At 41.5% G+C, this 24,159-nt stretch overlaps 1 protein-coding gene across 1 annotated transcript in view; it reads right to left on the bottom strand.

Moving 5' to 3' along the window:
* Positions 1–4,408: 4,408 nt before the first annotated feature.
* LOC101916540 (orofacial cleft 1 candidate gene 1 protein homolog) overlaps positions 4,409–24,159 on the bottom strand; it is an 81,848-nt gene continuing 62,097 nt past the window's right edge. The window contains exons 7-8 of the mRNA XM_005239092.1: positions 8,920–9,008; positions 4,409–4,526 (exon numbers count right to left, since the gene is read on the bottom strand). Of these exons, the coding sequence (XP_005239149.1) occupies positions 4,409–4,526; positions 8,920–9,008 (207 nt within the window). The remainder of the gene's footprint in view (positions 4,527–8,919; positions 9,009–24,159) is intronic.

Below are 24,159 nucleotides of genomic sequence, written 5' to 3' on the forward strand. Positions count from 1 at the left end.
CACGGGCTTGTCTCCTGTCCCAAGATGCTGTCTGATCCTGCACTGATGCTGCACCGACCAGCCCGCAGCCCAGCAGTCAGGGGCGACAAGCAGCACTGCTGCATGGGGCACAGGGTATTCCCTCACAAAAGGCGGCACCCTATAATAAATTACTTTTATAGAAGCTGGCCAGAGTCAGCTTAACACATTTGGAGTTCAGGAGAAAATATTTCAAAGCAGCATTTAGCCGGGGTATGAGCTACAGGCACGTTGTTAAAAAGCTAATTGCATGGAGACAAAGGATGATCGTTACTTTTATATTAGTGTGTAATATTAACCCTTAAGAGCTGTGTTTGATGATAAGTTGTTGGTGATTGAAACAGCTTGTTCATTGTTTATATTTAAACTCAAGCCTGAAGATTCCTAGAGTCACAGAAGGTGTTGGTGTCATTATTTCTTCTGTATTAAGACAGATAAAGTTTTTTTGAAATCAGGGATGTTTTCCCTATCTCCTGTAAAACTATGCATAAAACGCAGTGTTGAAGTGCTGAAGTGTTGAAATTATTTCTCAGATCTGTATTTATATATATATATATATATATATAAAAATATATATTCACTTTCAGGAAATCTGGCTTTGTGACAAATAGCAATGAAGAACCTTTTTTCCTCAATTTTTTCTTGTTTCAGGAAACAGAAGAACAGGGCTAGAAAGCTTCAAACAGCAGGTTTTGAAAGGCTGCAAGGGACAAAAATTCCTCCAAACATTTTCTCTCTCAAGGTTATAGATTTCACCGTGTTTAGGCAATAGCCACTAAAAATATACATGTTCTGTTGCAGGTTACACGGGCTTTTAGTTCCAGAAACACAAGCTTCTGAGGGAAGAGAGGTTCAGAGACTGTGGTACGTCTGCAAAGTGCTTGGTGACCATTTAGCAGCTATGGGGCTGTGACCACGGCCAACCACTTCAGTGGCATTCGCTTCCATAGGTGGCCATGTTCATCTGTTGTCTTAACCTTTTGTCTCTTGTTCCGTGTTTTGGCCTCATCCCCTTCATCGCCAGATCACTGGACCTAAGCAAAAGGCTGCTGCATTCAGCACGGTACGTGGGCACAGTGGAACAGGCACTTGTGTAGGCTGCAAGATCGAAACTGAAGGCTGTGGGCTTGTGCAGCCAGAATGATCTTTTTATTACATCCGTGTATAATGCCCACTGTAAGGAGGTTTGACTATGGCCTACGGATGTGAGACACCACTGTCAAATTAATATGAACAGAAAAGGACAAGCATGCTATAGCAAGGGAAACAGAAAAAAAAAATATCACAATTATCAGAAAACTATTTGTGATCACAAAAGAATATTTTGCTCGTACTCGCCAGTCTCCCCTTTAGCAAGCCCTACAAGAAAAGAGAAGATGAGAGAGAAGAGAGAAGAAAGAAGAGAGTAAAAAATACAGAGGGTGGGGGGAGTGGAGGGTGGGGGTGGTAGAGCCTGAGACAGAGTGGATACTTTTAACTTGTCACAGTACAACACTAACTTTTAATTAATACAGGGTATGTACAACTTTGAAGACTGTTGGTCGTGCAGTATTTTATGATAAATACATTTTATGGGATTTGGTTTTTAAAGAGGATTTTGAAAAATAACCTAGCCCAATAAATGATTTACCAGCTGCAATAAAAGATCAAGGAAATTGCTCAGATTGCATCTTGGAGCATCTAAAACTCTGAAGTTTATGGAGATCTAAGCTGCCCCCAGATCTACAGTGCTATTAAAAATTTTTGTAGTAGCTAATTATCTTGCATTGCATTTTTTAAAAGGTAGCAATCCTAACAGAGAGGAAGGTCTGGAAACAAAAGAGGAGTTGATGTCCTTTGATGGAGAAAGTAGGAAGAAGGAAAGAAGAGACAGACAGAAGTGAGTAACAACTGAAACATCATGCTGGTATGGTAACAAATGGAACTAACAACTCATAAGGTATTGGATAGTCCTTCAATCACATAGGGAAAATGAATTCACACTAATTTTTTTTTTTTAAATATATTATTAGGCACACATTCTTTACATGGTGTGATAAGTGTAATATCTATATTATTTGACCAAGAGTGGAGTAATCTGTTTTCCTATTTTTTTCTCTCTGATAAAGTTGATGTTTTACAACAAGCAAAGTGGAAAGCAAAGAAATTCTCACTAAATTCTGTTTTGTTCTATCTTCACAGGACTTTCACTTAATAAATAAGTAAATTTAAAAAAACACTGTTCTTATTTCAAACAGGATGGCAGAGGCAGTAGATAGAACAGCATATTGAAATAATAAAATACTAGCCTCGGCTGTCTTCAGAGGAGTGCAGGCAGCACAGTCACTATGAAGCATGCCTTGTAGCCTTTGTTTCCTACCAGAAATATAGTGTTCATGCCCTGTAACTTACTGTGCTCAGACATACCTCTGCCCCATCCAGGGAACCCTAGCAAAACCAGTGTCCCCCACAGGCATGGAGCTCCAAAGTCAACTGGGCTTCCTAAGAAAGGATGCAGAAAGGAAAAGGAAAAGCAAAAGGAAGAAAAAACCATCATTTTTTCTTGGTCCCCAAATCAGACGGCAAGGTGCAGGCCGATTTAGACAAATGCCTGTTCACCCTGCTCCTCTGGGCACCTTGTGCAATCGCACAGGCCACAGGCTTCAAAGCTTGGGGCCAGCTGCTGCAGGGATAGTGACCAGAACCAACTGCTCCAGGAGCTCTTCAGCGCTGAGGAAGGATGGACTTGGGCCCCTTTCCCAACACTTTCAAGCTGAAGAACTTTGAAAAGAATACAGAATCAGTGCTGCTGACCTGAAACATTAATGGTATCAGTGTAACTTGGCAAGACGCGGAAGAGTGACAGTGAAGTTTACCGCCACAGAAAGCAAGCACCTTCAGATAGGAAGGGTTGATGATTTGGTTGATTTAATTTGAGGTAGGTAAAATAAAACAGTGGGAGCTGGCAAAGATTTTTGCATGAACACTGCTACTTTAAAAACTATTCTTAAATTGTGGCCAAGATGGGGGAGTCCTTAATTTTCCAAAATAACCACTATTAATTCAGCAGAATTATGGCATTCTAATTATATGACTGTATGTTATTTTTCCACTTGATTGCTGCCTCCTGCAATACTCAGGGCTGACCACCTATAGGGCTGAGTTCAGATTTCTGCAGTGAAAATGCATTTTGTGTCTGTAGGGTCTTTACCCAACTTTCTGAGAAACTTTAAAGGCACCGAGTGAATGTGGCAAGTGAAAGCAAGGAATAACAAGACTAGTGATGCTGAAGGCTGCTTGACTTGCCTGATTAGATAATCCTGCTTTCAAATGTTTTGATAGGGAAGTCATTTAAAACTAAATTTTCACAGAATCCACCCGATTCTGATGCTCATTTTCTGGATGCTTTAGTTGAAACTCAAGGGGCTGATTTGCAGAAGACCATAGGTGCCAGATTGCAGCTGGGTTTTGAACATTCAAAAATATAATACAGAGTTACATGAAAGACTGTCAAATCATTTCATTTAGTGAAGGACTGAGTCTTCATTGTTTTCTACTGATTACAAATAACTGTCCAACTTTTGCAATTACCTAGAAGATGAAATCCCAGGAAAAATAATTATGAGTAACTGATGAGATTTGATTTTGATGCAGTCTTTTTAATTTCAGTTTGATTTATCTTTTCATTTTAAGTCATTACCCATACGTGTATTTTCTAACAGAGAAAATTAATAATAAAGTAATACCCAAGAAAGGTAGTGTACTGCTGTTAAAATCCTGACAATATTTTGCTAGAAATCCTTTAATTTCTTCCCCTGACACAGTGTCTCAAAGCAATGCAGTAATGTCAAAACTGCATTCTAACACAAAAACCACTTCCAATTTTTTTCTAATCAACTTCAATCATAAATAATACTAAGGAGTCAAAGAAAATCCAAGTCTCTGGTTATTTATTAGCGCTAGAAATATCGTACCTCATATCCCTAATCTATGAAGGTGAAATAAACCTTCTCCTTATTTCACAATGATTTGTAAACTTCTATTGGCAGTATGAGGAAATCAGTAATTCTGAACTTCAGGCACCATCTACATGTTGTAAATAAGGCCAGGGGCCACAGTGACCAAAAGCAGAAAATAAAATCCTTAATATTTACAGAAATAAATAGCACACACACAGAAAAATGAGCTCTGTGGGAAAATAGGATATGACATCATAATCATAACATTTATGCACGAAGGGGACAAATTGACATTGCTTAGGTGACTGTCAAGCTATGTGCTGGATTTTTCAGCCCAACAACATTCATCTGAATGCAGATACCTCTTTAATACAAGAATAACAAGGCATACTTTTGGCTTGTGAAACTATTTGTTGCTGAGATTACTTACCACACAGAAAAAGTATATTTCTCTAACTCCTGCAAGCAAAAATTGCTCTCTGCAGACGCTTTCCCTTCTTCTGGGCTTGCATTGCTCTCAGGACCTGATTCTTCTTGATAACATTGGTCAGGTGGGTTATTCCAGTTGACCTTAAAATAAAAAGAAAAAACAAGTTAGAATGGTAAGGTAATTAGCTGAGCACAGCTAGCAAAGTAAGAGCTGCCACTTTTACCCTGTTTTGAACTTCTAGCTTTGTTTTATTCTTCACTTTGTAACAAATCTGCAAAACAGCAGTGGCAAAGCTGGATCAAAACACATAAGAATTGAACAGACTAGACTATTTCGGCTGGAAGAGACCTACAACAATCACCTAGTCCAACTAGCCTGACCAGCTCAGGGCTGACCAAGCCACAGCACGTTGTTAGGGGCATTGTCCAAATGCCTCTGAAACACTGGCAGGCTCGGGGCATCAACCACCTCTCCAGAAAGCCTGTTCCAGTGTTTGACAACCCTCATGGTAAAGCAATGCTTCCTAATGTCCAGTCTGAACCTCTCCTGGTGCAACTTTGAACCATTCCCAGGTGTTCTGGCGCTGGATCCCAGGGAGAAGAGCTCAGCACCTCCCTCTCTGCTTCCCCTCCTCAATGAGGAGAGAGATGAGGGTGCCCCTCAGCCTCCTCCTCTCCGGACTAGACAAACCCAGTGTCCTCAGCCACTCCTCACAGGACATGCCTTCCAGCCCCATCACCAGCTTTACTGTCCTCCTCTGGATGCATGCAAGGACCTTCACATCCTTCTTAACTTGTGGGGCTGCACACAGAGTATTTATTGTTCCTATAAGGCTGTAGTTTGATAGACCCTCTCAAGGAGACATAAGCTCAGGCTGACACCAGAAGTCATCATCCAGCCTTCTACCTGCTCGATTTTTCCTGTGTTGCACATCATGCTCCATCAGCACAAAATTGGACATCCACATAGTAAAACACACAGAGGCAACTGATCTGGGAAGAGAATTAATGCTGTTTGGCCTCCTTCTTTACTTTTCCTTTTATTAACTGGGTTAGGTCTCAGCTGGACCCATTCTGATCCAGGCCATCCTGCACTGGTGCCAGCACAAGGGAAGAGAGGGACAGTACTGCATCCTTCAGTGCTGGTACCAGTTTATGTTGGTTTAAACTACTCCTTGAGTTACAAAGGACAGAATCCTAACCTGTGCTCATCTCTGGAATAATATTTTTGTACACACAAGGCCCAATTCAGCACTGGCATTGCCTCTCTCTGGAGCGACCAGCAGGTTTTCTCACATGCTCAGCGTTATCACCCCCGGACAGAGCACCAAGCATCACTTCCACCAAAAGACACAATGAGGTCATAACTTACCAAACAGACATTTACAGGTGACTTCATGAAGCTATCTATTAATACCTTCCTAGGCATGATACCAAACTCTGTAAAGGGTTTGTTCACATTTAGTGAACAAGCCCCAAGAGAACAAAGGAAGGAAAGTTAAATCCTGTTATGTTCAAACTAGAAACAGGACTCCCTTTTTGTTCTTTCTTTTAGACAGGGGGATGGTAACTATACTGTTTAGAAGTAACCACAAAGGGAAATTTTGGTTTGCCATCCCCTGATGCAAATTTTATGGAGCAAGTGGTTGAAATTTTCTAGCCTATCCTAGAAGCTAACCTAAATGATTTAAGGTCCTATTTGACTTTTGCATTTATGAAATCTGCAATGAACAAAACATCCAAGTTTACTCTGTAGATCTCAAAAAAATCTCAGTGTTCTCAAGGAACACAGCGCTGGCATTGGATGTAGTCACATCACTGAATATTTTGCTAATTATGAAAACTACGAAGATTTTTATTTTTTTTTAACTCAGTAAACCATTTTGCTCTAAAAGGCAAATGTGTATTTTGAAGCTTGGATTACATAGACCTCATACACATTTGAATTTTAATTTAAGGCTCATGGACATAACAGACAGAGGTTCATATCCATACCTACATAATGCTAAATATGGTTATCAGTAAACAAGATACAATCATTGTATTTTCAGCAGTCACTAGAAAAGCTGCCACAAGCAACGGAATATATTGTCAAAAAGCAATCCTATGTAAACACGAATAGTTAAGGCAGAGTAGAAGCGGGTAGCGTGCTCAAAGCTGTTTTCAAATACTAAGACCAAGCAGCTACAGATAGCACCAACTTAATTCCCTAGAAAAAGTCAAGGTGGCAGAGCGGGTAGTGTGTGCAAAGCACCTTGCTTGCACTGACATAGTCTCCATGAAACTATGCCTGGGCAAAGTAGATACAAAAACATCATTTAAGACATAAATTCCAAAGGTGTTAAAGAGTATTATGAATTAATTTCTCTGAGGCTGTGCTTGATCTTGTCTGAAGTCCAAAAGGAGAAGCTCAGTCATCCACATGAGGACGGGATTATGGCCACAGAATATATTTTACTTCTCTTGGAAGTCACTGACTGGGATCATTATGTCCTTCATAGTCACCATTCATTATCTTCAATACATGCAACGGTGTGTACACTCATTGCAACAAAAACTAAGTTGTCACTAATTCCTGTCACTCAGAGGATACCCAGTGGGAGACTGTTTGCAACTCCTTTGCATAGATGAGTATGGGGGCAAGGGGGCAAGACAATAACACCTTTAGTTTGGCTGATATATCCTATATTCCTCAAAAAGGTGTCATCAGGCCCAGAAGTCCTTCTGTTTGCTTTTGTTACAAAAAAAAAAAAAAAAAAAAATAAAATGAAATAAAATAAAAAAATTCTATTTACAAAAAGAAAAGGGACAGTGAGGAGAATAATCCACTATATGAATTTCTGCTTTCTGCCTTAAATCTGTTCTTTACATTAGTCTGTAATTGTTTCCAATATATGATTGTTGTATAAAATTATTTTAGAAGACGGTTTCTGTTCCAGAGATACAAGTAGGCCCAAATTACATAATTCAGCCCAAGTGTCTAAATCTGTAACATGCTAAAACAAGGCTCTCTCTGGACATTAGGGTTCACTCATCCCATTAAAAAAGAGGGGTTCTTACAACCTTTGAAAGAAGATTTCATATGCTCACATTTCTTTTGTGCAGACGTGTTCTCGTAAGAGGCTCAGTTCAGAAATCTATTTAAACATGTCAATAACTGTAAGCTTGTGAGTAATTTCGCTGCGTCCAAAGGGACTAGGCAATGCTGAATTACCCATGGGCTTACACACCTTACTGAAACCAGGTCACTTTAATGTGGCTTTGAGAGCCACCCACAGCTGAGGTTCCTATAAGAGCATGGCGTTTTGTTCAAAGGCAATGTGCTATTATGGGATTGTAGGAAACGAATTTCACTCTGCCACTCCCATGGGCTGGGTTGCTTTGCCCATCACACCCACTCCATCAGTCCTTAAATTGGTCTTCCTATAGATATAGGGCTAGAAACACATGTGCATGCACACATAAATCTGCAGTTATGTTTATATACAAGTCTGGTTTGTCCAAGTTATCCTTACCTCCCTAAAGAAATAAATCCCTTGAAAACTTAGTCATTTAAAATGGAGGGAATTTCCAGTTGGCCAGTCTGGTTTTGCTCATTTATATGTGGAGCATCACACTACTAAACTCAAAGTTGCAATAATATTTCCAGGCTGTTGAGTATTTGTGCCACAGTACACATACAGATAAAAACGCATAGTACACAAGTTTGTGAGTACTCCGAGAGCTATGATGACTTTTTTTCCATTTGCAATTAAAAGCATTAAAAATGTTTCAAAGTACATCTAGAACAGGGTGAGACAAATTGCCAGAATGATTAATTTGAATATTCTTTTTTGCAGTTATAATTCACTGCAGCCATGCTGATCTAAGGAGGGAAGTGGAGTAACACTTAGAAAAAAACTGCATCCTTCTTTGGAAAAATACCTAATTTAGAACAGATAATGCAGGTAGAAGCAATTCTTAGGAATAGAAAGTCTTCTTTGTGTCTTAGTTGTCAATATTTGCATCAAATTGGAAAGTTCCAGTAGTATCTCACCCAGAAAGCATTGTCATGATGCAGATGTGATTTCTCAGTAACTTGTACTGATGTCGCAACATTTGTCCACAAATTAATTATGCCCTTGACTGAGATACTACAAATAAGGGTAATAAAAGCATCTGATGGTAGAGGTCTTCTGCACAAGGACATGAGAGCTTGAAAGTTATAGATGTATAGGAAATCTATTGTGTTTAAACATTACTGAAATAATATCATCCTGCAGCACAACCTGTTGTCTGATTACTGGATGGTCTTTCCTACTGCTCCTTTGAAACTGCTGGAGAGATTAGCTCCCTATAGATCTATGCAGGAGACAGCAATACTTGGGGCCACATGAAGCCCTACAGTAGCAATGACAAAATTCACTGTGATAAATTAAAGAAACAGCAACAAGACGCAAGCCTCCAAATCATTCCTAAACGGCACAGGTAGAAGCTCCAATGGTTTCACCATGTGATTTAAGGGAGATGGTGACATTAAGATCAAGGCCAGTACCTTGTGACGTCCTCCTTGGCCTTCTTTCTGCCAAAACAAACCGCAGCACTCATCTGCACTGCCACAGCAATCTTGGTGAAAATCACCATCTGTAAGGGGGGAGAAAAAGTGGATTTGTATTAGTGCATAAGACAAGGCTCTGGAAAGGAAGGAGCCGGGGTTTGTTCCCTCTCCCACCAAGATTCCATGTGACTCCAGGCAGATTATCTTTTCCTCTCTGTCCTAGTTATAAATAGGTGGTTAATTCTCTCCTGCCTTACAGAAGGGTTAGGTTGATAAATGCAGACAAGACTTCAGACACTGTTGTGCTGAAAATAACAATTGTATAGATAAGAAGGACAGGGGGAATAAAAACAAACAACAGACACAAGAACAACAACAGTGAAGGCTATTTAAACACCCCAAGGTATCTTCTTCAGAAAAGAGAGGTTCATTTTCTTGTATGGGCATGGTTGTGGATCACGAATGAGGCACAGGATCCAATGTACTTGTGTCTTCTAAGTAATGTTTACTCAAGTAGTGTATCCTTCAGACTCCTGAAAAGCAGTGACCTGTGGAAGGAACAAAAATATATTCCCACATCACAGGAAGCAATGGTGCGATGGAAACAAAAGGTCTGTATTGCACTTCTTAACATACGGCACATGGAGGATAAGCTAAAAATACACTTAATAATTATTTCACTACTTTTTTTCAGTTACTTCCACTTTCCCTAGTGAAAGACCACCGAGTATACTTAAAATCACAGTACAGGCAGACTCTGCTCTTAGGTGTTATAGTTGTAGATATACAATATACACATATACAACGTCACAGCTTTGAGCCTGTGTGTTTGTGTATGTACCTATGAATATCTTTCTTTTTCTTAATTTCCGTATGTATACACATGTATAGGTGTGTATACACTGAGCATTCATAGCGGACGAGGTATTTACGTCATCTGTGGTGAAAGAAGACATCTACCGAGATCAGTGAAACTGTGTAACATACAGCTGCTGGGTATGTCGCATGTGTGCACACCTTCAAATTGTTCAGATTGTCTCCTCATATCCCATATATGTGATACATGTACAAACCCATAAACAGACATTCAAATATAAACGTACCTTTGTAAAGATGGTTACTGTGGTTTTCTTTGTTGTTCAATTTTTTTTAATTTTGGCTCACTAAGATGGGTTTCTAAACAGCTTTGCTGAAATAATGAAGACTTTGACAATGTTTTTGGAGGCAAATGAATAAAACAGTAATTACCTTGGCCAAAAAAAACCAGCACAATAAAAAGAATAAAGAAAGCAATAATGGTCTACATTTAAGAAATGGGAGGGAGAAGGAACTCAAGTTTGTTATTTAATCATGACATGCTCTTTTCATATTTTATTTGTAAGGCTCTGAATGCTCTTTTCTTTCTATACCAGTGAGCTCATTACTTTAATTCCTCATAGATTTCTCTGAACAATTTTTGCTAAGTAAAAACACAATGTAATTCTTCAATGGCTGTAACAGTAAGAAGCTGCTCAAATTAACGATCAATAAAAACTACAGAAAAATTCTGTATGAAAATAAATAAATAAAGGAGAAGATGGGAAATGCTTGCAATTAGACAGGATGAAAAATCTAAAAAGAAATTAAATTTAGTTGTAATACATTTCCCATTCTTTTCTTCATGAAAATTACTACTGAAGTGGTTTTTTTTCTGTAATTTAAATGTTAAGCTGCCAGATGTGTGTCTCATGCTTGAAGAGTTGAAGCTTTGCATTATTTAGCATATTAAGATTCACAGAATTTAAAAAAGGGCTCCTTTATTGCCTGGAGGTTCTAATTAAGTAAACCTTAGCCTGGTACATTTAAAACTTGCAATACAAGAGATTTTGCTTCCTCGTTTTTTCTCTGTAGCCAAGTCTCTTCAATATAATAAATATAGAAAATACTTAGGATGATATAATTTTTCTTTGGCTTGAGGAATTAAACATATCTATTATTTTAAGAAGTTTTTAATAGAGGCCAGCAATCAGAAAGACATTTAAAGACTCCAATCTACTTTTTAATCATAGGAGTTGCTCTTAGTTAGTGGGGAAAATGTGTCTTATAAAACTGAGCTATGTAGAAATTGTTTCTTCCACATGCTCCAAACAAAGCAGTTGTGAAAAACAAGAATCACACAGTTCTTTATTATTAAATTGCATTTTACTTTTTTATAACTTTTTATAATTGACCACAGAAAACTAATAAAGCATTAATTAGCTGCACTATCAGCAATTTGTTCATTGAAGGAGCTGGGATGGCTGCATCAGAAACTGTAATAACATAGAAACTCCTTTGACATACAGTACCCATAAATCATACTTTAAATACAGTTATTTTTGCCATTTTAGAAAATGTCAGAGGTGTCAACTTTGTCCAGATATAGCACTTAGCAGTGACTATTTTAGTAAATTGACTCAAAATACATTTTGTTCCCTGACAGGGCAACATAATACCATTCATGATAAAAATGAACAATTTGAGGAGGAGAAAACAGCACCAAGCAAAAATGATCAAAGACAGGTATCATAGCCATGATAAAAGTACAATAGCAAGTGTAAACTCTCTGACAATAGGTTTATTTGGAAGTCAACACACACATGCATAAGAGTAGGAAAATGTGAGTATGCCAGAGCCTGGAAAAAGATAATAAAATTCTTAATCCAGTGCTATAAATCTGTGATCAGGAATTAATAAATCCAGCAGAATAGTTTTAATGCTGTACATTTGTATAAGAAAAATTGGAAAAAATGGGTGGTGTTTTTTCCCCAGCATTGTGAAATGGACGTGGTAAGAGTAATGCCTGAATCTGGGAAAGTGTGGTGAGATGGAGTTTGCTTCCAGACCTTGACAGCCCTCAGAGCAGTCTTATTTCTTGGTGATATTAAGTCCAAACAAAACAACTTAGATGCTACACAGCTCACACCTGGTAGGGGATACAAAGAAAGTGTCACCTGCACCAAGTCCCTGAGTTCAGCTGAGACCTGCATTTTTAAAACTGGATGGAAAGAGGCTGGAAACTAAAATGTTAGTGTTAATCTGTTACCTCTCTCAGCATCAGCCTTCTTGGGCCAGTAGTTGAGAGCAATAGTAGGACCTTTAATAATGGACAGTATGTCTTACTACTTCTTAATCCTTGTAGAGTGTAACATAACCATTTTTATCCTCTGCATTCAGTCTGGAAGTTATCCTCTTTGGTTACATCTTCTGTAACAAATACTGTGGCGCAACAGGAATGGATCTGTAGAATGAAACCAGCAATTCGAAGGACACCACTAAACACTGGGGACCCCACTATTTGTTGAAGAGTTTATGTCAGACTGGCTCTAGTCTGGCAGCTCCGGGGGAGGTGAGGAGGTTGGGGACTATCAGGGGGTGCAAGACAGAGGACAGATCGCTGGAATGGCACCTCACCTTCCTGAGAGAGGCTCAACAGGCAGGCAGGACATATGGTACAGAGGATCTCTGTCCTTTCTCCACCTGGCTGAACACAGTAACTTGAGGGACAGGGGGTCATGGTGACAAGTTCCTGCGTGGCACAGCAGGTTGTCCCCTCTGTGCCCACCCCACCTGCCCCTGCGTAACAGCTGTGAGGCTTTACAAGTGGAACCGAACAACAAGGACAATGGTTCATCTACCACGGAGGTGTCGCCACTACCCCCTGCATACAAAACTGCTTCCATAAACTAAAAAAGATTCATTGTCACAGGAGCCTTCCTTCTGAAAGGAACAAGAGGCCCGATATGCAGAGTGGACCCACTTCTCAGGGCAGTCTGCTGCCTCCCTGGGGCCCAGGCTAAAGGTGGGAAGGGAAAGCTTCCTACCCTGGTACGGCCCACAGATTATTACCCATTACTGATTTTTCAGGTAGGCAGCGATGAATTTGCAGCAAGAAGTTTGAGGGCAATCAAGGGGGACTTCCAGGCCTTGGGATGAATGGTTAAAGGATCAGGAGCACAAGCGGTGTTCTCCTCTATCCTTCCAGCCGCAGGCAATGGTGAGGAAAGCAACAGGCAGAGCCAGCAGATCAATACCTGGCTCCGAGCCTGGTGTCACCGGCAGAATTTTGGGGGTTTTGATCACGGGTCAGTTTACATGACACCAGGCTTGCTGGCAACATGCAAGGTACACCTGTCTGAAAGCGGGAAAAGGATTCATGCACAGGAGCTAGAAGGGCTCACTGAAAGAGCTTTAAACTGGGTTGGAAGGGGGAAAGGGATAAAACCAGGCTCGCTAGAGATCAGCCTAGGGGCAGCACAGCAATGTTTGAGGGACAATGTGCTGGTGAGGTCCTTCAGTCTCAGTGGAGGTAGAGGTTGGAGATCCATGTGGCAGCAGAGAAGCTGAGGGTATTGATGTGTTAGAAACCATGGAAGCACCTGAGAACAATCACCTAGGAATTAGGGCTTTCCTCCCCAAAAAGGTGGTGGCACCCATAGAGCATCTACACCAATGCACGCAGCATGGGCAGCAAACAGGAGGAGCCTAGAAGCCATTACACAGCAGGAAAACCATGACATAGTTGCCATCACAGAAACATGATGGGATGGCTCACACAACTGGAATGTTGCAACAGATGGCTAAAAATTCTTCAGAAGGGACAGCCAAGGAAGGAGAGGCTGTGGAGCAACCCTGTATGTATGTATGTTGTAGCCCGTAACAGTATGGAGCTGTTGATTGTCTAGAGCTTAACGATGGTGATGATGGGATTCAGTGTTTATGGGAAGGATCAGAGGGAAGGCAACAAAGCAGGTATCATGGTTGGAGTCTATTATAGACCACCCAACCAGGATGAAGAGGCAGATAAAATATTATATAAGCAGCTGGGAGGAGTCTCACCATCACTAGCCCTTGTTCTCGGGGGTACTTCAACTTACCAGATGTCTGCTGGAAACACAATACAACAGAGAGGAAACAGTCTAGAAAGTTCCCAGAGCATGTGGAAGAACTTCCTGACACAGCTGGTCAGTGAGCCGACGAGGGAAGGCGCTGGCTGGGCCTGTTGTTTGTGAACAGAGGACTCGTGGGTGATGTGATGGCTGGAGGCTGCCTTGGGCACAGCGATCACAAAATGACAGTTTTCTGTTGCCAGAGAAGTGAGGGGGGTCAGCAGAACCGCTGCCTTGGACTCCCTGAGGGCAGACTTCAGCCTATTTAGGAACCTGGTTGAGAGCCTCCCTTGGGAGGCAGTCCTGGAGGAAAAAGGAGTCCAGGAGGACTGGACATTCTTCAGGAAGGCAATCTGAAAGACACAGAAGCAGGCCACCCCCATGTGTCAAAAGATGAGCTAGGAATATAAGGAGAGTTTATGACCTTTGGAAGAAGGGGCAGGCCACTCAGCAGGACTAAAAAGATATCATGAGGTTATGCAGGGAGAAAATCAGAAGGGCCAGAGCCCCAGTAGAACTTAATCTGGCTACTGCTGTAAAAGACAATTAAAAATGTTTCTATGAATACATTGGCAATAAAAGGAGGGCTAGGGAGAATCTCTAACCCTTATTAGACGAAGGGGGAACACAGTGACAAAGGATGAGGAAAAGGCTGAGGTACTTAATGCTGCCTTTGCCTCAGTCTTTAATATTAATACCAGTTGTTCTCTGAGTACCCAGCCCCCTGAGCTGGGACACAGTGACAGGGAACAGAATGAAGCCCCCACAATCCAAGGGGGAATGGTCAGCAACCTGCTACACCACTTAGAGCCACACAAGTCTACGGGGCTGGATTGGATCACCCAAGGGTACTGAGGGAGCTGGTTGAAGTGCTCACTGAGCCACTTTCCATCATTTACCAGCAGTCCTGGCTAACTGGGGGGGTCCCAGTTGACTGGAAGTTGGAAAATGTGATGTCCGTCTACAAGAAGGGCTGGAAGGAGGATGCGGGGAACTATAGGTCTGTCAGTCTGACCTCGGTGATAGGGTTGGTTATGGAGCAGGTCACCTTGAGTGCTATCACACAGCACATACAAGACAACCAGGTGATCAGGCCCAGTCACCAAGGGTTTCTGAAAGGCAGGTCCTGCTTGACAAACCTGATCTCCGTGACAAGGCGACCTGCTTAGTGGGTGAGGGAAAGGCTGTGGATGTTATCTACTTAGACTTTAGTAAAGCTTTTGACACCACCTCCCACAGCATTCTCCTGGAGAAAGTGGCTGCTTATGGCTTGGGCAGGTGTGTTCTTCGCTGGGTAAAATACTTCCCGTATGGGTGAGCCCAAAGAGTGGTAGTGAATGGAGTGACATCCATTTGGCAGCCAGTCACAAGTGGTGTTCCCCAGGGCTCCGTGCTGGGGCCAGTTCTGCTCAATATCTTTATCAATGACCTGCATGCAGGGATTGAGTGCACCCCCAGTAAGGTTGCAGATGACACCAAGTTGTGGGGGAGCGTTGATGTGCTGGAGGGCAGGAGGCTCTGCAGAAGGATCTGGGCAGGCTGGACTGATGGTCCAAGGCAAATTGCATAAAGCTTAACAAGGCCCAGTGCTGGGTCCTGCACTTGGGTCACAACAGCCCCCCGCAGCGCTGCGGGCTGGGGGCAGAGCAGCTGGAAAGCTGCCCAGCTGGGAAGGGCCGGGGGGGGGGGGGCGGTCAGCAGGCGGCTGGGCATGAGCCCCCAGCGTGCCCAGGTGGCCAAGGGGGCCAGCAGCACCCTGGCTGGTGTCAGCAATAGTGTGGCCAGCAGGACCCGGGCAGTGACCGTCCCCTGTGCTGGGCACTGGTGAGGCTGCACCTCAAACCCTGGGTGCAGTTTTGGGCCCCTCACTACAAGGAAGACATTGAGGTGCTGGAGAGTGTCCAGAGCCAGGCAGGGGCTGGGGAAGGGGCTGGGGCACAGATGGGGAGGGGCTGGGGGATCTGGGGGTGTTTAGTCTGGAGATGAGGGGGCTCATGGGGGACGTTGTCACTCTCTAAAACTGCCTGAGAGGAGGCTGTAGCGAGGTGGGTGTTGGTCTCTTATCCCAAGTAACAAGCAACAGGACAAGAGGAAAAGGCCTCAAGTTGGGCCAGGGGAGGTTTAGATCGGATATTAGGAAAAATTCTTCACTGAAAGGGTTGTCAAGTTCTGGTAGAGGCAGCCCAGGGAAGCGGTTGAGTCACAATCCCTGGAGGCGTTTAAAAGACATGTAGGTGTGGTGCTGAGGGACATGGCTTAGTGGTGAACTTAGCAGTGCTAGGTTTATGGTTGGACGCGACCTTAAAGGCCTTTTCCAACCTAAACGATTCTATAATTTGAGTGGTGCCATCCAGCAGTGGGGTAGCAGACAAAGAAATCACCAGCTTGATTAGATTACAGCACAGAAACAGAAAATAACATGAAAATCCTATCTGGACTCCCTCCCTAGTAATACCCTGGCCTGTGGGAAATCTAACAGCACGGTGAGAGTCAGAAAAGAAAAGAGTTTGGATTACGTGGATTGCACAACTGTAAGCAGGAGCTAAACTCGATCCTATCTGCAAGAATCAACACAATCTTTTACACAGTCCTGCTCAGAGGAGGAAAAGACCAGCAGAGAAAGAGAAGGTTCAGCTATCTGAGGCTCTACTTGTAAAAAAAATGAAGGGCAAGAAATCTTCATTTAAAAACATAACTTTGTTGCCTTTAAAGTGGCATCCATGAGGAACTACCAAAGAGAATAGCTTTGGGGGTTTTGGTTTAGGTAATTATTTTTGCATCTGCATATGACTGTTATGTAGAGGCAAACAGCATGTCAGAAGAATCTCACTGCAGTATGGTGAGAAATATTGCATGGAAGGGTCACCCATTTTCATGAAATTGTTTCAGAAGTGGCTGTGAGCATAAATATAATCCTCTCAACACAACCATTTCTCACCTACACAAGTGTGTTTTAACAAACAAAAAACTTTTTCTCCAAAGGTAATGATAAAATTAGAATGAAGCTGTCTCTATGTTTGGTATTTTGATATAAAGGAGACATCTTAATATCTTTTTAATACATTTCTGAGTGTTATCTGCTAGTGTACTAACACCTCAGTTAGCCTGATATCATTTTTGCTTAGGTGTTATTCTGAAGATTTGTTAAAACAGAAATGGTTTTTGATGTCATGAAAGGACACAATTCACTTCCTACACTTTTTCCACCGATGCAGAGAGGGGTTTGAAGTGAAGATGTTAAATAAGATTAATATTTAATATCTAATTTTCAGCATTCAGTTGATGTTAGAAGACAGACATTGAGTGAAAGAATCCTGAGCTGGAAGGTTTGAAAATCAGGGGCTAGAAATTTGTTCCGGGTGTGCCATAGAAAGGTGACAGAGCAGAGGGCTGAAGGAACCACAGAAGTGGTGTTAAACCCCAAAATGGGCAGAATGAAAGCTGCTTGTAACAGTCAGACTAACAATATTTGTGAGAAACATTTTACGTGTTTCCAGGGGGTTTACTGTGGTACATGCATAATTGGGGGCTTTGAAAAAAGAAATCAGGCTTCACATGGGAGGAAAGCTGTGAAGCAGCTGCCTGCTGGGATGAGCGTTGGTGGGGAGGAAAATGCAGGCACTGTTGAAGCACCAAATTAAACATCAGTTACAGTATAAATGCTAGTTTATATGTGGTTCTGCAGAAATTATCCAGGGTTTTAAAAATGAAGGTGTTTCCCTCCCTAGTTCTGAGTGCAGATATTGAGTTTAATGGTTACATTACTGACAGTGTTCCATCACAGAAAATCTGTGCTTTAGTGATGTGCCTTTTGAAACCAAATTTTTGCATTAAATTAACATGTAATAGACTTAGCAAGTACCAGAAATTGAGCTCATCAAGTAAAACTTCTGTTGTCTTGTGAATAAAGATAATTACACAAAATATTTTTCACCTAATTCAAATCCATGGATGAAAGCCATTGGAGATCTGCTTGTAGTTCAGGTAGACTCCCTTCTATACACAACCTGTTTTTTAAAATCCTCAGTAGATTATAGTATTATCTCTTAGAGTATACTGAGTCAGATCCTCTGATGATGCAAAACAATGCCCTTTGAATCTAACCTTGCTTTGATAAAAGTTTTAGTAATTCAATACTTTTCAAAATCAGGCCACTTCTGTAACTGCATTGTTTCAGGGTATTCATAAGGCACCCTCTTGAATTGAAAACATGGACTCTAAAAATGCTTTGTTTGGTATTGGATCTCTGCCAAACTCCACATAACTAATTTGAATAAAAATTCAGTGTGGTAGTTTTAGACCTAGATAAGCAATAGTGATAGGGGTGGGGGGAAAAGAGTAGAAGGAATAGTTGTATACCTGCACAAATAATAACTGGGGTTTGAGAAAGGTGGAAACATCTAAATGTGGGCAAGGAAAAGAATTCAGCCAAAACTTTTAAAAGCTGCCAAAAGCAAATGTCAAATACCATTAAACATTATTTGAAACAACTTTTGTTCATGCACATTTCTCATGTTTTAAATACTGTGAGTATTCTAAACTGCTTTGGACAACTAATGCTGGGTAAATGGATTAAATGTTCTTCAAAGCAGATTCCACTATGTAAAAGTTGGGCTAAACTAGGGCTGTGATTACATTCTGGGAAGGACCAACATCTAGAAAAGACATGCTAATGAAGTGTTGGTCTTATTAGGATGTGTATTGAGAATCTTTGAAAGATAGGAAATTTTTATTGCTTTTTTCTGTAAGGTGTTTAACCTTTTGTCACCAACACCATTAAACAAAAATTGACACCAGCTCTTTATTCTACTTCTTACACATCTATGATGGTCAACATCAATACTCAGCATTTATGGATCCTGAATAAGCACAATGCCATACTAGCTCCTACCTCTATTTGTGCCTGCTTAACATGACATATTCAAAAGATGTACCTGTAACAGCAGATGCATAGTCCCAGTCGTCTTGGGCAGTCAACAGAGAAGGACAGCTCCAAAGAAATGGTTTTTGAAATACATTTCATGGGTTGCTGTCCTGGTTTCAGCTGGGATAGAGTTAATTTTCTTCTTAGTAGCTAGCACAGTGCTGAGATTTGGATTTGGTGTGAAAACAATACTGATAGCACACTGATGGTTTTAGTATAAACATTACCCAGCAACAACTAAGTCAAGGACTTTTCAGTTTCTTGGGCCTTGCCAGTGAGAGGGCTGGATGGGCACGGGAAACTGGGAGGAGACACAGCCAGGACAGCTGACCTGAGCTAGCCAAAGTGATATTCCATACTATATGATGTCATGCTGAGTGTATAAACTGGGGGTAGAAGAAGGAAGATGGGGACATCCGGCATTATGGTGTTTGTCTTCCCGAGTAGCCATCATGCATGATGGAGCCCGGCTGCCCTGGGGATGGCTGAACACCTGCCCGCCCATGGGAAACGGTGGATGAATTCCTTGCTTTGCTTTGCTTGCGTGTGCAGCTTTTGCTTTACCTATTAAATTGTTCTTATCTCAACCCTTGAGTTTTACATCCCTTCCTGACTCTCCTCCCCATCCTACGGGTGAGGGGGGAGTGAGTGAGTGGCTGCATGGTGCTTGGTTGCCAGCCAGGGTTAAACCACAACAGTTGCTGTAAAAGGAAAGCTAGCACGTCAATTAGCTTCAAATCAGCATCCAAAATTCTACTGCATAATTTCAGGCAGCCCACAGACTTGAAGACGACTACAAACTACTGTTTACATAGATAAGAAGCAGCTATCAGACCTCAGGTTACTATCTCTTACTTAGTATTTCTCAGTTCAATGTCTAAACATGACTTACAGCCTCCTGGTACCGAAGGAGAGTCACTCTCCTTTCAAAAGAAGGAATTAATTTCTTTTCACTCGCACTTTCAGCTCTCTCTACACACTGGTTGAGGGAGTGAGAATTGCCCTTTCCCTTAAAATGAAAGCTGACCCTCACCTGGTTTGTGGTGGCCGTGAGAGTCAGGAGCAATGGGCACAGTTGTAGATCTCAGGTCAGCTCCCAGTACCCTCTCCACTGCCTCAGCTACTCAATCTGCCTGTTCATCCTAAACATCCATAAAGTGACCAGGGGTCTTGGCTCAGCCAGGGCACATGCATGGGTGCGGGTATGAAGGGGAGTGCAGGCAGCAGCAGTATCTGTGCTTGCACAGTCATTTTCCTTTTGCGAGATGGAAAGCACAATTCACTACCCAGGTTACTAAGTGGGGGTGGCTGTCTGTAACGTTGGTACCTTCAGATCCCTGTGCCATGATGAATCTGCCTCTGGCTATCGTGGTGGCATCTGAGTTTAGGAGAGGACCTAGGGCTTGCGTTAATTCTCAGACTTAAAAAATAACATAAAATAGAAAGAACCACACAGTGCAACTTGCAAGGCTTTGCCTTCAAAAGAAACCCCACATCCCAAAAGTTAATGTTACCTGATGTTAATACAGTCAAACACTCTTATGTAATTTAGCTCAGCACAATTAACAAAGGATATTGCTATTAACATGTTGCAGGAAGAAAAAATACTTCCCAAGCACCTAACAGCAACATGTTGTGATCCATGGATATAAATGACCAAATAAAATGAAAGGATGTAAAAATGTCACGGAAACACCAGCCATAATCTAACGTTGTCAGTGCACTCCACACACACCTTGTAATTACTAACACATTTAGCCTACAAATACTTCTTAAACAGGGGAGCCCACCATTTCTGTACCTTTTCACCTAAGCTGCTTTTGATCCCTCACAATTGATTTAAACTTCTCCATCGCTTCCTTTGCCTAGTGAAATAATGATGAGATGGTATCACAAGCAAGGGGGAAGGGAGATGGAGGTATTTACACACACGCCAAGCAGATCTATTTGCAAACTTTCAGTAAATTAAATAATGCAATAAAAGTCCTAACCTGCTGGAAGCATTTTAAGCTCGTCTCTTTTCCTCCCAGCTTCTTCTGACACACACGCTTCTCCTCCTTTCGCAGTATTAAACTGCTTTTCCACTTCCTTTACAACAGTGGGAATACTTCCCTTATGGGTGTCAGGATCTTTCGGGGAGGTCAGAGGTTGCCCTGCAGAGGAAATGACAAGCTGTGAAATGTAAAAGAACAATTCCTTCCACATGTTTCCTTGCTCCAGGAGCAGTAAGGGGTTGTCGGCTTAGCATCACGATGGGCTGGGCCAGGCCTTTGCCTAGCAGTCCTGTCAAAACTAATTTACAATTAAAGACCTGCACAACTGTTTAAAGCTTTACAACTCTGGCGAGTCTCAAGGACTGCCGAAACCAAGTGGTACAAACCAACCTTATTTTTAACAGCCAGGCAGGCAGACAGAAAGAAGACAGACTGAAAAATGCTCTGAATTGTACAGTAACCAGATAATCTGTATTCCTGAAAACGGTCCTTCTGTATAACATTTATTTCTGCTATAAACTCATAGTTTGGGAACTGAAAACATTTCAGCTGTTCTAACTTTTCTTCTGGTTGATGCATAGGGCACATGAGCCATGTGCTGCAGTTAGACAGTAAACCTTCTAGGGGGAGGGAAAAATAAAGTTTAGGAAAAAAATGAGCTATTTGTTCATTGTACGAAAATAAGTGTCCTTAAAACCTTTTCAGACAGCCTAGTTGCTTTTTTCTTTACACTCCCAAAGTACAGTACAGCAGGGAGGAATGAGGAACAAGCAGAGTTTCTGGAAAGACAACATTACAGACACATAGGAAATTTGTATGGAAGTATTTAGTCCAAAGGTAGCTGAGGTAGTGGGAGTCTTTCTACATGACAAACCTACCCAGCAAAGCAGCAGCAGCAAACACTTCTGCTAGCCCAGATACTGAGAGCAGTGTAATCATGCTAACACATCACTGTACCCAAGCTAATATAGCCTGTGTCACAGCCCTACTACAGCAAGATCATCCTGCTGCTGGGACCAAACTAGCCTGGCTACCTTTGAACACTTTTCTTGAAAATCTTGCCTCGTTAACACCTCTCCTCCAACACAGCCAGGCTAAGCAGAACTCCTGTCTGGATTTCACACTGTACTTCTTGGGATAACTTCTGCTTAAAGAGATGTACAATTGGTCATGCCTATTTAGGTACAGGTAGTGATTTCTGCTGTAATTTGAGCAAAAACTGCACACACAACTTGCCACTATAAAAATAAAAATATATTATTGTTTCAGTATCTTAATCCTCCTCAGCAACTCTTCCACCTTCTCCCTTGTAATCACCCTTTTTAGGTCTTGAGTGCACATCATTACATGCTAGTACAGTGCTGACCATAACTTCAGGACTTCAAACTGGCCAATATTAGAGAGGTATAAGTCGCTAGAATGAAAAAGGGTTTCCTTTGGTTCCACAAACTACAGAGCATAAAATCACCCCTGGTTTGCTAGTGGCCTGTTTTATTTGATCCCCATTTCTGATAGGCACAAATACGCATTTGCATGTCAGGTCAGAGCAACAGCTTAGACATAAGAGCAAGCGTTTGGAAGAATGTTCCCACAAGCAGAGAGTAACACTTCCCAAATGAGTCTGAGTCTGACCTAAAAGAGAACAAATACACAAGTGCTGTCCAGCCACTTTTCCAAAGACAAAAGAGCTGCCACTTTCAAAAAAGACTGAGTTACATTGACATTTTGCATGTTAATCTCTTCCTTTTATGGACACTAAAGTCAAAGGGGATCTTGCTGTGAATTTCACAGTGAGAAAGAGTGCTTTCTTGAAGAATTTCTGTATTTAGTGTTTTATATGGAAAGCCACATTTCTGAAGTTTTCATGCATCTAGAAGACTGAGTTACTTAGATCCAAGCCTAACAAGGTGACATTTCTGGTAGTTGCATCAGATTTGGTAGTTGCATCTGGTAGTTGCTACTTATGCTGCTTCTGTTAAGAGTTGTCACCACCTTCCACACAACCATAGCTAATGAATTCCATGGAGAAATTGTCATTTATTCATTGACAGGGACTGTTGATCCCTCAATGGGGCAACAGATCAACAGAGGTTTTAAAAAAAAAAAACCTGAAGGATGGTGGTCGTGAACGCAGAAGCTGTCTTTTTCCATGAACCTCTCATGGAATACCACTTCAAAAGAATACATACAGTTTGGACTGAGACACACACGAGATCTGATAATGTGCATCTGTGACCTACAAAGGAGGTGGGATGGGAGGTATTAAGTTGCATTCCCCTGCGTTGTAGACTGGAAGAGAGATCGTGTGCAGCAGCGAAGAGCCATACCTAGCCCAACACAGAGCCGTGGTTTGAAAGAATAATGTAACCTGGAGTTAATGGAAATAATACGGAGGTTCTGTCTTAGACTTCTAAAACCAAGACAAATTTGAAGTGAAGGTTAAAACACCATCTCCTAACCTGCTCTATTTTGCTTATATGTTGCAGCACCACATATGGTATCGATATGTAAGATCACTCACTATTTAGACTACTGCAGCAATGTGAGTTACAGAGCACCAGTCTTCATTTAGACTGTTCTTGCTTTCTCTGGTTTGTGTCTCAGCCTTAATGTCACTTTAACAGAGCTTCCCCCCCCCCCCACTTTTGGTGGTTTAACAGATATAATACAGCATTTATAGAGCATATCGATGTGTGACAGCTTGCCACAGATCATAAACACATTTTTCTGTTGGAAATGTTGAAGTCGTGATTTTCACCAAGTGATCTCCAGTTCTCTAAGGTTTGCTCCTTTAATTGTAAATAGCCAGAAAGTCATCAAGCTAGCATTTAATAAACTTTTAATTTGAAATGGATTACCACATGTTGTGTTTGTTTACCCATTATTAAATCTCTTAGCAACATATCACCAGCAGAAACAGCATACTGTAGCACTGCATAGATACATTAAAAAACAAACCCATGGGGGATATTAGCAGCTAATAATATCTTTAAAGAAGGCTCCAAGAAAAATAAATAAATATAAACAATATCAAAAATTGCTCCTAGAAATCTTGTTAGTGCAGATCTGTTTGACACTGAAATTGCAGACCTTCCATGATCAGCGTATTTCAGAGGTCTGCGTGCAAAATAGGGCATACACTAGTGCTCTCAGCTCTTGGAAATCAGTCTTTCTGGACTTCTCAATCTGAGTATCACGAGCTTTTCTATGTGTTTCCAGACATGTGACCTATTTAGTTGCAGTGTCGATGTGCATGTGTGTACACGTGCATGGGAAGACTGATGGTAGGGCCAAACAATGGTAAGGACAAGTCTGATTTATTAAGAACTTGTCCATGACACTTCACTAGTGAGAAAAATTGGCTGCAACTCCACCTTTTGGATCTGCTATTCATGGTTTTGTGCTGCATCTC

The sequence above is a fragment of the Falco peregrinus genome, chromosome 3 (assembly GCF_023634155.1).
Source record: "Falco peregrinus isolate bFalPer1 chromosome 3, bFalPer1.pri, whole genome shotgun sequence".
Classification (NCBI taxonomy): Eukaryota; Metazoa; Chordata; class Aves; order Falconiformes; family Falconidae; genus Falco; species Falco peregrinus.